At 39.2% G+C, this 15,110-nt stretch overlaps 1 protein-coding gene across 2 annotated transcripts in view; it reads left to right on the plus strand.

The window, feature by feature from the left end:
• Positions 1-13,426, plus strand: part of galnt2 (UDP-N-acetyl-alpha-D-galactosamine:polypeptide N-acetylgalactosaminyltransferase 2) — a 52,964-nt gene extending 39,538 nt beyond the window's left edge. For both annotated transcript variants that reach the window (XM_069693725.1, XM_069693726.1), the window contains 8 exons: positions 307-394; positions 652-755; positions 2,570-2,696; positions 5,538-5,630; positions 6,581-6,664; positions 7,156-7,282; positions 9,137-9,256; positions 9,427-13,426. In XM_069693725.1, coding sequence (XP_069549826.1) covers positions 307-394; positions 652-755; positions 2,570-2,696; positions 5,538-5,630; positions 6,581-6,664; positions 7,156-7,282; positions 9,137-9,256; positions 9,427-9,579 — 896 coding nt within the window. In that variant the 3' untranslated portion in view covers positions 9,580-13,426. The remainder of the gene's footprint in view (positions 1-306; positions 395-651; positions 756-2,569; positions 2,697-5,537; positions 5,631-6,580; positions 6,665-7,155; positions 7,283-9,136; positions 9,257-9,426) is intronic.
• Positions 13,427-15,110: the final 1,684 nt, after the last annotated feature.

Genomic DNA, 15,110 nt, shown 5'->3' on the forward strand with positions numbered 1-15,110 from the left:
CTTGTTTTGGCATCCAGTGCTCTACTTCATAAACTATATTCACCCAAATGATTGGCTGATTAGATATTTGCTTTAATAAGCAGTGGAATATGTGTCTGTAAAGATGTGGTTGGTGAGTGTATTGTATGGGTTGTACTCTTTCTGCTGACACCTTAACTCTTACAGACATGTGAAATCAGACGACTCCTAATGTATCCAGTCAACTAATATGAACCTGCCAAATCTAATTATATAACCAGACTGCTACTTCATCCCAACTAATCCTAATTGTGCTGTTCTTTTGTCTGTGTGTGTTTATGTTGGTAGGCTTTGACTGGAATTTGGTGTTTAAATGGGACTACATGACTCTGGAGCAGAGACGAGCCAGACAAGGCAACCCCATCGCCCCCATAAAGTGAGACACACACACACACACACACACACACACACACACACACACACACACACACACACACACACACACACACACACACACACACACACACACACACACACACACACACACACACACACACACACACACACACACACACACTGGAACAAAACTGGAACAAAGTCACTCATACGATTACCTGAGTGTTTAGACACAGCTGACACACCACTAATCTCCTCGCTCCATCCACCTGCCCTCTGTTCTCTCTGGCCCTCCAGGACTCCGATGATAGCAGGAGGTCTATTTGTCATGGATAAGGAATACTTTGAGCTGCTGGGAAAGTATGACATGATGATGGATGTATGGGGAGGAGAAAACCTGGGTGAGTGCTGCATGTTCAGTCGAACACAGTGGACTGATGATGGTGCTTAATGGATATCAGACGAAGATAAATTCATGATGAGTGAAAGCAACAAAAATCAAAGAAAAGAGAATGATGGAGAGTAAGATGTAGCAGATAGAGAAAATAAACAAAAACTACTGTTAACAGTTACCATCTATACACTTTGCTGTCTTGTCCCATATCAGCCCCCAACGATGACAAATGTCTCCAGATGCTGTGAAGCAGAGGCGCTCAAATTTTGTAATCCTATGAAGGGCCAAAAATTAATCTGGATGGAGGGCCACGGGCCAAAAATACATGTTTATGTTATGTGAAATTACATTTGATTAAAATGGGATATATTTTACAGGAAATTAACATTCTAAACATAAAATACATTTTCATAATAACTAAATCACTTCTCTTTAATCTGCGTAATAGTAGTTTTATTATTTTGCAGAAATTATTGTTAAAAACGGTTGTCTTGACAGTTTATAAAAAACATTTTCTTGTCAGTGTGTCACTGCCTCGATCTCTAATCTTGACTGGCAGCCCACATTCACCGAGTTTATCTTAGCAAACCCAAAGATTGGAAACAGGGCGAGTCTGACTCCGTCCAAAGTTAACAAGATCCGACAAAAAGCAGCTTTGAGTTGTGGGTAATGCTAGAAGTCGCACTGTGTTTATAGTCATTTAGGACAGTCTTCATCAACAGATTTGCATTTATTTATACACATGAAAAGTGACAGAAAATCTTAAAAATAACAAAAAAGTTTTAGGGGGAGGATTTTCCCAAAGCTTTTCAACTATCCAACAAGTAGATATATTTTGTTATGATGTGTTTTTACTTGTTTATGTGCTGGACTAGTTCTTGGTCCAAATGGAAGGTGTGTTTTCCTGTTTCCAGTCTTATTGCTAAGCTAAGCTCACCGGCTGCTAGCTAGAGCTTTATATTTAATATACACTCATGAGAGTGACATCAGTCCTTTCATCTAATTCTCCACAAGTAGCCTAAAAAATGTAAATCCCCAAAATGTTGAACTCTTTCTTTGAGTCTTAAACAGGCACACAATTGTAATTTCATTCCCTCATAAATGCTGTGCTTTTGGCTCAGAAAATCACATATTCCTGCCTGCTTATGAAATCTCCACTCTCTTGTGATATTTGGTACTAAAGTAGCACCATGGATGTGTCTCATGCTGGGATCAACTCCTGAGATCATCTGTGTTTCCATGCCAAGAACATGATAAGCAGAAAATCCTCCAGTAATTTGGTTGTCATATCCGGGTAAAAAAAAGTCTTCCGCAGTACTGTAGATCTTAGGAAATTACAGTTGTAATGTGAAAATGAATGCACTCAGTGCTCAGTGAAAATTACTGTAGTCTGCACAATAGAGATCATTTGCAAACAGTACAATGATATAATAGCAGCTGTGTCTCGCTGTAGCTTTTGTCTGAATCCAGTTGGGAAATCGTTAAGAATAAACAGCTGACAGAGTGATTCACGCTCTTCTCCACTCAGTACAATGAATCAGAGCTGGATTGACAGTTCACACACTGGTGTACTCGTGAGCTCATTTAGACGACTTGTTGTACTGCAGACAATGTTGGAGATTGAACCTGACAATATGAACACATTGCAAACAATAATTATGCAGATGTCCTGAATTAACTTCACCAATCGTCTTACATTTTTACAATAATAATCTGACATGTTATATTTTTGACGTGTGTGTGTGTGTGTGTGTGTGTGTGTGTGTGTGTGTGTGTGTGTGTGTGTGTGTGTGTGTGTGTGTGTGTGTGTGTGTTTTATAGAGATCTCATTTCGTGTGTGGCAGTGTGGTGGCAGTCTGGAGATCATCCCCTGCAGCAGAGTCGGCCACGTATTCAGAAAGCAGCATCCATATACCTTCCCTGGCGGCAGTGGGACTGTGTTTGCAAGGTCACACACACACACAGGCACACACACACACACACACACACACACACACACACACACACACACACACACACACACACACACACACACACACACACACACACACACACACACACAAAGAAGGTTAAACAGTCATTAATCAGCCAGGCTCTACCTATCATATTCATTGATTTATGTACTCAAGCTCGACTTTTCCCATGTTGCATTTTGTGATTCCTCTTAATGACATTAGTGCGTTTTCGTTGGGTGGCTATGGCTCAGCAGGTAAAGAACGTTTTCCACAGAGTTGGCAGCTTGCCTTTTTAGTGTCTTTAAGCAAGACATTGAACCCTAAAATGCTCTAAATAAACTTGGCAAATTTCTCCTTTCATAAACCCCCCAAAAATGCTAAAAATGGAATGTACTCATTTCCACTTTTTCTGTGCATTTGAAGATCTTTTGATATAATTTAAAGCTCTAGAACATCTTATCTGTGGACCTTGATGTAAGATCCGTGGTCAAGAATAAACTTTTGAGTCTCAACTTTTAAAATGACATGACTGAGAAGCTTGTTAAGTGTTCATAGGAATGGGAATTCGATTTGCATGACAACTGGGGAAAGTCAAACTGCTGAAGGTCATGTGACATGATCGAAAGAAAGAACTAAATGGAGAGGTGGTTTTCTCTTCATTTAAGCTCTATCATTTTATCCTAACTGTAACCTTAAATGGTATTTAATCTACCATCTACTATTGTTTTTATATCTTTAATAGGACTTCAACCTCCATTTGACTCTTTCTGCTAAATTCTGTTCTAATTTCAAGACAGGTTATTTGCTTTACGTACTGTGTGAATTGTTTTCTGTGGCTGTGGCTTGTAAATGAGCAAACATGCATTATTGAGTTTTACTAAAGCTCTGAGAATCAAATCAGTGTTGGATAATTAAAACAAAGTACCATCAATTAAAAAACAATAAAAAAAAGTAATCACAGGAAAATTGCTTTCAAATTTAGAAACAAAAAGTGCAGGTTTAATTTAAACAAAAAAAAATAGTTTTTCCAAGTGCTGCCCGGTTGAATTGATAAATGTGTCATCATAATCACTGAAAACTAGTAATGGGGAACGTGATACACGGAAAGACATGGCTGTGTCCTTTGAAACAGTCTCTAATGACAAGTAACCACCCCAAAAAACGAGCCAACAAACCCTGATCGTCCTGACAAAGAACATATGGGTCAATCAACAAACAGATAAAAGGGAATTTAAAATGGCTGTGGTTTCTCTGGTCTTCAGAGGGAAAAAAACCCAAGAATATAAAGGCATTACAGATGAACATATGGAGTATCTTTACAGTCAGCTCATCATTGTCTTAAGTCGTGTCTGAAACAATAATTTAGTGATGGATCTTTAATAGCAAACGATGTCTTTCAGTTACACGACGAAATGATTTCAGAGCTCCCACAGCTGCACAATATGACAGATTTAAGATGTAGAAATGAAGCTCACACAACGGGAGTGCCCTCATGTCTCATCCCTGGGTTGATACTTATAAACTATGAAGGAGATCATCCAGTTACATAAAACATAGTCTCTTAAGTAGTTGCATAACCCTTTTCAACAATTCAAGACATAATTTATTAACTGATGGGTGCAGCGGCCATCTCCTCTTACGGATCAGCTTCAGCTGTGCTTCAAGGCTGCTTCAGTTCAACATCTCGCCCTTCTGGCTGAATAAAGTCCCACGAAAAGTCTGTGTGGCCGCTGGTGGTGACTGCGGGAGCTGAAAGACAGCACCTGTTTTGTCTGCCTGGATGACATTAGAATTGTTCCTCTGGGAGCCGCGTTTCCATCACAGGCAGGTTGAAACCTGGGAATGATGATCACGATGGTTTCTGATTAATTTGATTAATCAACTTATTGTTGAAGCTCTAATGAACTTGATAGCTGTGCTGAGTAGAATCAGAAGTGGGCTCACACTGTCCTGAGTTAACACCTTTTGTGTGTATCACTGACTGACCAGCTGAGCTGGTTGTCACTCAGGGCAGTTATACAGCCGACTCTGTATTCCTGTTTCATGACTAATGTGGTACAAGAAGCAGAGCAGAATACTTACCCACAAGTAACAGCAGTAAATAAACCAAAGTGCTTATATGCCTTTGTGTTTGTGTACTTCAGAAACGGTCTGGCATAAACCAGTTCTAGTCCTCAGGTTTTTCAAACTGGGAGAGTTGCAGCACTGGTTGTGACATCTGGCTCACAGAGGCTATTAAAGTACTTTTATTAGAGACGATTGGAACAACGCTCAACTTATTTTAGTAGCAGTTGTCTTGATTTAGTCTGCGGACAGGCCCAGAGTGTCAAACCTTTAAAGCCTGTTGTAGAAAGAAAACATGGACAGGTCATATTTTACACTGACAGCCGCTGACAGTAGTCCGTTACATCACAAGAAAAATACTAATTTGACTAAATGTCACTGTATGTCATGTCAACTCTTTGCTTCACTTGGCAATGCAGACTCTGTTAACCAATGACTTCATTAACTGGAAAAATAAATACACATTCACATCTGTGTAGCCAGTGGAAGTATGCCCTCGTATGGTTACGTCTGGGTGCAGCTCTCTTACAATACTGGTGCAGTCTGCGTCAAACCTCTTCTCTTCACCTGCCGCTCCGTCATTCACACTCTGCTTGTCACTTTGTTCTTCCATCTCTCACTCTCTCTCTGCACATCCTTACTTTTCCTCACCTGTTCTTGGGCCTATTATCACCCTGTTTAATATCTCCTTTTGTGTGTCTCCCATCACACCTCTCCCCATTCCCTTCCTGCCCCTCACCTTCACTTACTCATCTCCCCCTCTCTCTCAGGAACACGAGGAGAGCAGCAGAGGTGTGGATGGATGAGTATAAAAACTTCTACTATGCTGCCGTCCCTTCAGCGAGAAATGTCCCCTATGGAAAGTAAGTACTATGAAGTATTAGCACCGCAGGAATTACAAATACTAATCTAGCTAGATCATAAAGTCACAAAGGCAGCCACATGAATGGGTGTATTACTTTTATTGCCAATTAGCTGCATATCAGCTGTAAAAGCTGTCATTTTCCCTTTGTATTAAAGTGACATGAGGGAGTTAACGTGGCTCAAAAGAGGACAAAAAGTCAGGGCCTGAATTGCACTGTTCAAAAGATTGCCATATTATTTGATATCCTAAAGGGAGTCATTATGACAGCATACGCCAAAACAAAAGAGCATGATGGACACAAATGGCATTGGTAAAGAGGAGCTGGGATCAGGCGGCAAAGCACCTTGAAATGGGTCGATGGATATTAAAGCAGGATTGTTTTCAGCCATGCTAGCGGCGTGGCTCTCGGGAAAGGAAATGTCTGTAGTTCATCATTAAACTGAAATACCTCAACGATGACTGGGAGGATTGAGATTCATGCTCTCGTTACTTTTGTGCCACCAGCAGGCCAAAGTTGCGTTAACATGTTATACGTGTCGTCTTCTTAATTCAAATGTTTGTTTCTTTATAATTGTATTATAGGATCCATGTAATTTTTTTTTTTGTCAGTAATTTATACATATTTTTGTTTTAATTTTTTTTTAATTTTTTATCTCGTCTCACTCAACTCACTGCTGCTTTCTGACACACATCCAGAAGTCTAAACAGCAACAAGCAAATGCTTATTACATGACTTTGTGGGAACAGATTTGGCCTCTCCCCTTTTGTTGCCAGTCTAAGCAGTTATTTTCCCCAAAGGATGTCGTCTCAGACATGCCCTGGGCGTCCTCTGTCTGGCCTTACACAATGGCTGACTTGGACTATAATTCAAACAAACTTGTATTGAAAACCACAAGTGATCAGCCCTTTAATTCTCTTGGCCTCTCACTGTCTTGTTCCCTCTGTCAGTATCCAGAGTCGTATGGAGATGAAGAAGAGATTAGCCTGTAAGCCTTTCAAATGGTATCTGGAGAACGTCTACCCCGAACTGAGGTAAGAAAATTAGGGCATTTTCTGTAAAGTGATAGGGCGCATGGTATGAAATATAATATTATAGAGTGACATTTGAATTACATTTAGAAACTCGACCACGGCTCAAGCAGGATAGCAGTATGACTGTGATCTCCTGCGTGCTGGAATCTACAAATTACTGTAGTGACACTAATGACTAACCATTACCAGCAGTTATGATTCAAGCACATAATTACATCATGGCAGGTTTGCAATTTGTCACTTAAATGAATTACTTTAATAATGTATAAATGTAACAGACTGATACATAAATGTAAAAGCAGCATTGTCCTATTTGTCAGAGGAAAATGGTCAAAAACATGGTTATCTATTTCGCTCTTTCTTTATCTCTTACTTTCACTCCACCCTCTTTATGGTTTCAATCCAATATATCATTCTGATTAATAAAATAAAAATGTTCCTATAGATTTAAAAAAACAATGAAAGTTCAATAACACTTCTTGTGTGTTCAGGGTCCCGGATCACCAGGACATCGCTTTCGGAGCCTTACAGCAGGGAGGAAATTGCCTGGACACTTTGGGTCATTTCGCGGACGGGGTGGTGGGCGTCTATGAATGTCACAACGCTGGGGGAAACCAGGTAGCGTTAACATGACGACACACACAGGTCAGCTTGAGTAATCCTTGCTCTAGAGACACGTGGGTGGCGGGGGATGAAACGTGTGGTGCGTGCTCAAGGGGTACGTTAAAGGATTTAGCTGTTAAAGGTCACATGTAATACAAAATATTACGTTTTCAGTGAAACTCTCATACACCAAAGGGAAAAAAAACATGTTTTCACACAGGTGAGGTGAAACTGAACTTAAAACTAAATATCTCCTTTAACCTGCAGGAAGTAAAAAATAAATAGATGTAGTTTAATGTCACTTTGGCTGGGTGTAAACATGTCTACTGAAATTTTAATATAAACACAGAACATGTGCTAATGGAAGTACTTTAAACTTCTCGGAGCACTTTAAAATGTGGAGAGTGTACACTACTCTGTGTCCTAGTGTGCATGAGCTTGTACTGAAGGACTTCAGTCAGCAGTTTCTCAAATAGTTTTTTTTGTCCTAAAATAGAATGACAGGTGTAGAGCACAAAACTGCTGTCACTTGTCACAGGCTTTACATATCTGGCTTACCCTCACCATTTTGCAATTCTTGCCTCATAAATAGTTTTTCAGTTTAAAGAACAAATGTTGCTGTGTCAAATCTAGCTTGACATTAAACGCAGCCTCTTGGTAAAAAAAAAAAAAAAGACACCCTTTTTAGTTAGAGGTTTATGTGACAGTGCAGCTGGGTAGGCCACATGTTTTGAGTCTATACATCTGGGTGAACATTTACAATCCTTGTTTTGGGTTACAATGAAGCCACTCATCTCCTCCACTATTATCTATTGCCACTATTGTTTGTTAAATTAAAACATCTTGACCGTTATATGTCAGCTTACAGTATAAAGGAAAAGAAAATGATTCAGATCATAATACAGAAACAGTTTCACTTTTTTTGTGCGTGTGCGTGTGTGTATGTGTGTGTAAAAAGGAAAAACAAGTCTCACATCTCATGCAAGACACACTTGATCAGCCAATCTGATGAAGACGGCCTTTGTTTGATTTGTGTTGGACATTTTGCACTCAATCTAAGGCCAATTCTTTGTCCATTGTACCAACTGTCATTTATAAAATGGTCTTTAAATGAACAAGAGGCCTTAAATCATTTTGTTAAAAAAAAAAAAAAACTGTTGTTATAATAAGGGTTGCATTATTTGTTTTTGGGTTCAGAAATGGAGAGATTAAACAAATGCAGGCCATCAATCATTGCCTACAGGACCGATTTTATGACATGTATTGTGCAGCACTATAGCAAGTACTATATGGTTGTTTTATGTTATAAAATTAAACATTAGATCAGAACATGATATTGGACAAATAACTTGTTATTCCGTCCCTTCAGGATCAGGGAATTGGCAAAAATTGACAGTCAAGGGGGAAAAAAAAACTGCATTTCTTAAAAAAAAAAAAATGTGGGTATTTTTTAACAATTCTTATTGAAAAGACAGTCCTATGTAATCACTTTGTTCAATAATAAGCATGCTGCACATCATGAAAATAGCTGGAAATATTTTAGTCTTCCTCCCATATTTTTTCAACTTATAAATTACAAGTCATAAAAGTGACCGGCATATAGTTTATTTTGATGAGAGCCTAAATTATTTTTGTTTAAGCAAACAAAGAAAGGCTAACAATGTGTAATAATGCCTTTGGCAGAGCGTTTATTGAATTCCTTAATTGCGGAGAAATCACAAGCTCTTGCAGAGATGGGATAAATCTGCAAATTATTGTGATCACATGATTGTGATTTCCTGGAGGGACTGATTGTTGGCTAAAGCCTTGCTGAAAACATTGCTTTCTCCAGTATTTGTACTGATGTTTCACATATCCATTTTTGTGAAGGAATGGGCACTTACCAAGGATAAATCAGTTAAACACATGGACCTGTGTCTGACTGTGGTGGACAGAACAGCTGGCTCCCTCATCAAACTACAAGGCTGTCGAGAGAATGACAGCAGACAGGTAAACATGACCAGTTTGATTGGACTGGAGTATGTGTTTGAAGCTACTTTACTACAGTCTGCAAATAAAGAAACAGAAAGTTGACACACTCCAGTAGATGGACATTTGTAACATTTGAAGCAGAATTCTGCGTGTTATATTTATGACATTATGTTGTTTATTTAATCCAGAAATGGGAGCAGATTGAGTCCAACTCGAAGCTTCGTCATGTGGGCAGTAACCTCTGCCTGGACAGCCGCAGTGCCAGGATGGGCGGACTCACTGTGGAGGTCTGCAGCCCGAGCCTCAACCAGCAGTGGAAGTTCACCCTCAATTTACAATAATAGTGGGCGCTAGACCCCAGGAAGACTTGGGTATTGATAGAGACACCAACAAGACTCTGAGATGCGGATAAGACGATGGATAGACTCAAAGAGAACGACAAACTTGATGGATAAAAGGATCCTTCTTGCTCCTCCTCCTCAGAGGTGCAGCCAGTCATGTGTACACTCCTCTCCCACAGCTCACCACCACCCCTTCCTAAAATGATGAGCCACGCCCATTGGGGGAGGGGCTTGTAGACCATAATGGAGTAAACCGGAAACTGACTGTATGAGGTGGATGGATGGTGATTGTGATGATCATGGTGAGAATAAAAGCGACGAAAAGGCTTTTATTTCAAACTACATACCTCAGTGTTTTTTCATTGATGGTTCCAGAAGGAAATGACAAATGAAATCATTTTGTTCTTTTACTTTCTTTAATGCTGGTGAAATGGAACTCTTTGGCGTAATTATTTTATTTTCTTCATGTTTTTTTAGTTCTTGCTGTTAAATCTCCATGGAGACAAGCAGGAGTTGTTTTTTGTTGTTGTTGTTCTTGAAACAATCCTGTAACAGCAGATGGAAGCATCAAGTCCTGGTTTCGGGAAGGTGTGGATGTTAAGGGAGGTAAACGGAGGAAATGGACTCAGTTCCTTGAGCTTTTCCTCTCGTTTGCTCTCTTTGGTTTACAGAGTCAACAGAGAAAAGAGAGGCCAGGTGGAGAGAACACGTTGTGTTCTGCTTTGTTTTCTGTACAGTTCTTTTTCTGCAGATTGGGTCTTGGGAGATGAAGGGGTTCAGGAAGAAGGTTCTCTACTTTGCACCGGATTTTTTTGCCGGGAAGTGGAGCTCCTGAAACCAAGAAGTGTCCCGAAGCCCACCCTGAAGATTTTACTGTTTGTCTTCGGGCTGTAGCACTGGCTGCTGCAGTATTCTCACTTCAACAACTTTATGTCTGAAGAAAATACGCAGAAAGAAATCTCTTATCAGTCTTTTTTGTTTACTTCTGTCAAAAAAAAAATTGAACCAAATTTGAAATGGGTGTTTTAGTTTTCATGAAGACCGCAGGAGCGATTAAAATATTTTTTCTTTACATACTCCCACTGCTCTCTGACTGCTCCCTGTGGAACAGTCAGTTCATCCATCTTTTTCTTTTTTTTTCCTGCAGTTAATTTCATTTGCCTGTCTATGTTGCCATTGTCTGAGTGTTACTGTCTAAAAATCATATCCAAACTGGATTTATGTTGCAGCTTCTTATCTAGAGCGAACAGGTGTTGCCTGCTAATGGAAAAAAAGTGGCTTTCATAATAACACCACTATGAGTTACCCAATATTTTAGATAGACATGACTGAAATGATTATTTTGCGACCATGCATTCACTGTCAAAGTTAAAGAAGGAAACTCAGTAGTGTCTATACTTTGTAAAAGAGGATGAATAGTGAAGCCCTGTAACAAAGGGAAGCTGTTTTTATTTGTATTTATAAAGGCATCAAAGGTCCCTTTTTTACTGACAAAGTAAAACCCTGCCTATTCCAGACATCATTCAAACACAAAACTCCTGACCGTAGTCAGAGTCTTACATGTGTGTTCTGAACACTCCTTCTGACTGCATGTATCACCAACATGTACCCTGCTACATTCAGTCAGTCGTTTTCTCCATTGAGCCATCTGCTCAGAAGTTGAATAAGGTTTTACTGTTTGTCCTGACTCTGTTTCTGCAAGAGGTGAGCAGTTTTTTCTTTTGCACAAGCAGGACTGGAGATTTTGCTGATACAAAGTAGAAAACAGAACACTTTTCCTTTCAATTCAAGTGACTTCTATTCAGATCAACGATATTTTGGTGTCACGAAACAGCACTAGTTTTCTGTTACCAGATTGTGTTACAGAGTACATTTATCTGATTGTGTGTCCAGTACCGGATGCCTTTTGTGTATTTTTTGCAACACTAATCTTTCCTGGGCTTCCTCATCACTTCATCTTCACTGATGTGATCCTCAGTTCTGTTATTAATTGATGAGTAATGATGGCGGAATTTGGGGAAATTGGTTTCGATTAAATTTTCCTCACTTGGCAAGTTCAAGGCAATGACATAAATACAAAATATCGCTGAACAGATACACTGTCCTATAGAAATTGCTCCTTAGAATCACATCTCTGTTTTTTCTAGTATAAAGAGATTAGAAAGAAGTTGCAGCCTCAGTCTTTTTTAAGATGAAATACTCTAGTACTTATAGTCTTTGTCTTAATTTGTCACCCTCTCATGCACATTCACATCTTTCCTTGTAAAAGCTACTTACATTTTTTTCTTTTTAAGTTTTACTGAGCTGCCAACTGACAAAGACAGCTGGTCATGTTTGCTGGGTTGTCTGATTCTTTTGCATCTTCTGTTTCACCCATCTGTTTGTTTTCTGCCATTTAGTTTCTTTGTACCTGATGTTTGCCTTGTCTTATATGTTCCTCTGTAAGCAGAGTGAGTGGAGTCAGCTGAAACTGCAGCTAGTTAAAAAGCCTAGCCTGTGACTTGATAGGTTGCTGCATTGTGCTGCGAGGCACAGGACCCACAGACAGGAGGCCAGAGAGAGAGAGAGGGAGACTCAGCCAAGGCTCAGCCTAGATGTGAGTTAAGTTTGGTGTTGCCTTGGAAACCAGATCCAAAGGCCCAAATCTGATTTAGGGTTTCAGTTAGATTTCATGTTAATCAGGATGGGGATTTATTGTTAAATACTGGAAAAGTGTGCCGTTCTGTTGAGAAAATGAAAAAGAATATAAAAAATGACTTAAAAACGTAATTTCTAAGAGTGTCACAATATGGAAGAAGAGTTTATTGCCATTTAAGCTTTAACGTCATTTTCCACTACTTTGCAAACAGTAAGAAGCTTTGCTGGAGTAGAGACATTAAAGGCCAATATAACAGACATTTAGTCCAGCAAGTGTGAAGATGCACGTTTCATTATTCACGTTATTTCCCCAAAGTCCACTACATGGTGCAGTACACCACGCACAGAGAACCAATGAAAAATTTATTTATTTAAATGAAAACATCAAAGCATTTCTTTCACGTGTTGCAGGAATGGGGCCATCAGAGATGATTACCATCATAGATGATTGTGAACATGAAGATAATTGATAGGGCATATCTGAAGTCTGTGATGTCCTGGGATAGTTTGGGTCCAAGTAGTATAATTTTTAATAGTTAATCATTTTCCTTTATGTCTACAAGGATTAAGTCTTGAACTGTTAATAGGTCAAATTAATGGATACATGTGGCAACATCCTCCAATTGAATTCAGCAACTGTCAAGTATTGACAATATATTAATAGTGTCATTAAATCTCGATGCTCCTCAGTCAGTGTTGGATATCTAAGGATGTCAAACAAGAAGAGCAACGTACCTGTGTTTGTGGTGGTGTACAGCGCCCTCTATTGCCTAATTTATGTGGGCTATAATTGACCAACTGAGAAAGAAATCAAAATAAGGGACTTGAGGAACTTATGATCCACAATTCAAACCCATGATCAGATGTTTTTTCTTGTTCGCTTTTTTGTTGGTTTTGTTTTGGTCTTATAGTTAATTTTTTAAACTGTTGATTTGACCCTGCTAACTAATCAGTAAAAATTAGCTTAACTAAACAGACCAGGCATGAGAACCAAACTGCACACACCAGAGCGACCACAGGCTACACTATCTGCTACAACAGTTCATATGTCGTCTGAAGCCTTTTCTTTTTAAGTCTTATTCTTGTGAAGATGAGAAGTGTGCTTTTTTCTTTTTTATTCTTTTTTTTGTTATACACAGAAGAAATGTCTGTAATAATTCAGAAGTCCAGCACCTCATTTTGATTGGATGATTAAATGTTTACATCTTTAGCACAATGTGCCAAAGTTCCTTCCTGATTTTTCTGTATGAGGAAGAATTTGAAGGGGTTAAAGTCTTTGGAAATCGAGAATGAGTCCCGGAGGACTCTTTCAGTGTTGGGTTGCCTACAGTATGTTTCTCTATCTATTGTTCTCTTCAGAGACGCCGAGGGGAAGACGGCTCTTAGCTGCTGATCTGGTGTCAGTTTTATAATGGACAGAGGGTAAAACAATTGGCAATTTCATTATTTGATGTCTTTAAAATTATGGGAAGTCATCAGGTATATCTGTAAAACACCTGTGGAAATAGAGCTACCAACTCTTTGTGTTTGGAAATCATTAAAAGCATCATTCAAAGAGAAGAAGAATATTGACAATCTTGCAGGCAGGAATAATTACTCGCATTAAAAATTAGCATGTAACTGAACACCGGTCAGTAAAAAAGAGCATCCTCCCCACTGAGCCAATAGGACTCTATTTGTACTCGCTGTGTTTTGGAGGGAAACAATCAGCAGTTTATTTGATCGATGCGTGAAGGTTAAGCTTTGTGTTCTCTCCGCTTTTCCTTGAAACAGGAAGAAGAGTTATGTCACGATTTGTCCTGAATTTGGGACGTCTTCCCCTCTCAGCCCACCTCAAATCCCCTTTTAGGATTAAGAGAAGAGCCCTCTCTGATATTTGAAAAGCCCTGTTGAGACATCCAGCTCAGGACGGCTTAAGCTTCTCCATCTTTTGCTACAAGCGACTTTAACTCTTTATGTGAGTCGGAGCGCCAGAGGGGCTGAACATGCACATAAGACAATGTACTGTAATAGTCTCATCAACCAGTAATTGCAGATAATAGATAAAGCAGTAATCGGTCGGGAAGGACATGAACTAAAGGGTTCATGTGTTTTCTTACAGGAATGTGGCTTTGTTGAATGGCTGGTGTTAAAATTACGAGGTGGGTAATATGAAGCAAGGGGTCACACATGTAAAAGTGTATATTTTTGTATATACCTACATCAGTGTGTGTACAGTATGTACATATATACACAGTGTACTCAGCTGCGGTTCCTAGTTTTGTTGTCAGACTGTACAGCGCTTCTAACTGTTTCCTGTTTTATAGATACTGCAGAAATTCAACTTTGAATGAGGAGAAATGATTAACTTAAATAAATGCATTTATATATATAAACTGAACGGTGTGAAGTGTTTTGGTTTTCCACGGTGGATGAGAGTGTGAGCTCACAGTGAATACATAAGCACCCATACAAATATGCCCCCAAATGTAGAGTGGTTTGATGTTGGTCTGCTGAAGTTTTCCCATGTCAATGAGTCAGTTTGTTAGCTGATGGTAAACCCATCTTTTCTTATTCTCTCAACTTTTTCTTCTATGGATGCACATTGTGGCAGCTGTGCATGAATTTTACATATGTTGTGAGGCTTTAATGTTTAAAGAAGGAACGGTTTTTCATCCATCAGTCAAACTTTGTGACTCTGCTTTGGACCTAAAAATGTGAGACCAGCAGCCTGACTTTTAACAAAACACTGAGGCAGCATGTGGGCAACAGCAGAATGAAAATCTTGTAGACTTTTAATAAACTCTAGATGTATCGTGGCCCCAATAACTACATAATACAACATACTGCCAACATTTTCTTTACTCGTTTAAATTTCTGTTGGCCAGAGTTGCCCTGACATTGACAAAGCTTTA

Source organism: Brachyistius frenatus, unplaced genomic scaffold, assembly GCF_029030835.1.
Source record: "Brachyistius frenatus isolate BFR_SWC_R1_liver_20210118 unplaced genomic scaffold, ASM2903083v1 Contig_15, whole genome shotgun sequence".
NCBI classification, from domain to species: Eukaryota; Metazoa; Chordata; class Actinopteri; family Embiotocidae; genus Brachyistius; species Brachyistius frenatus.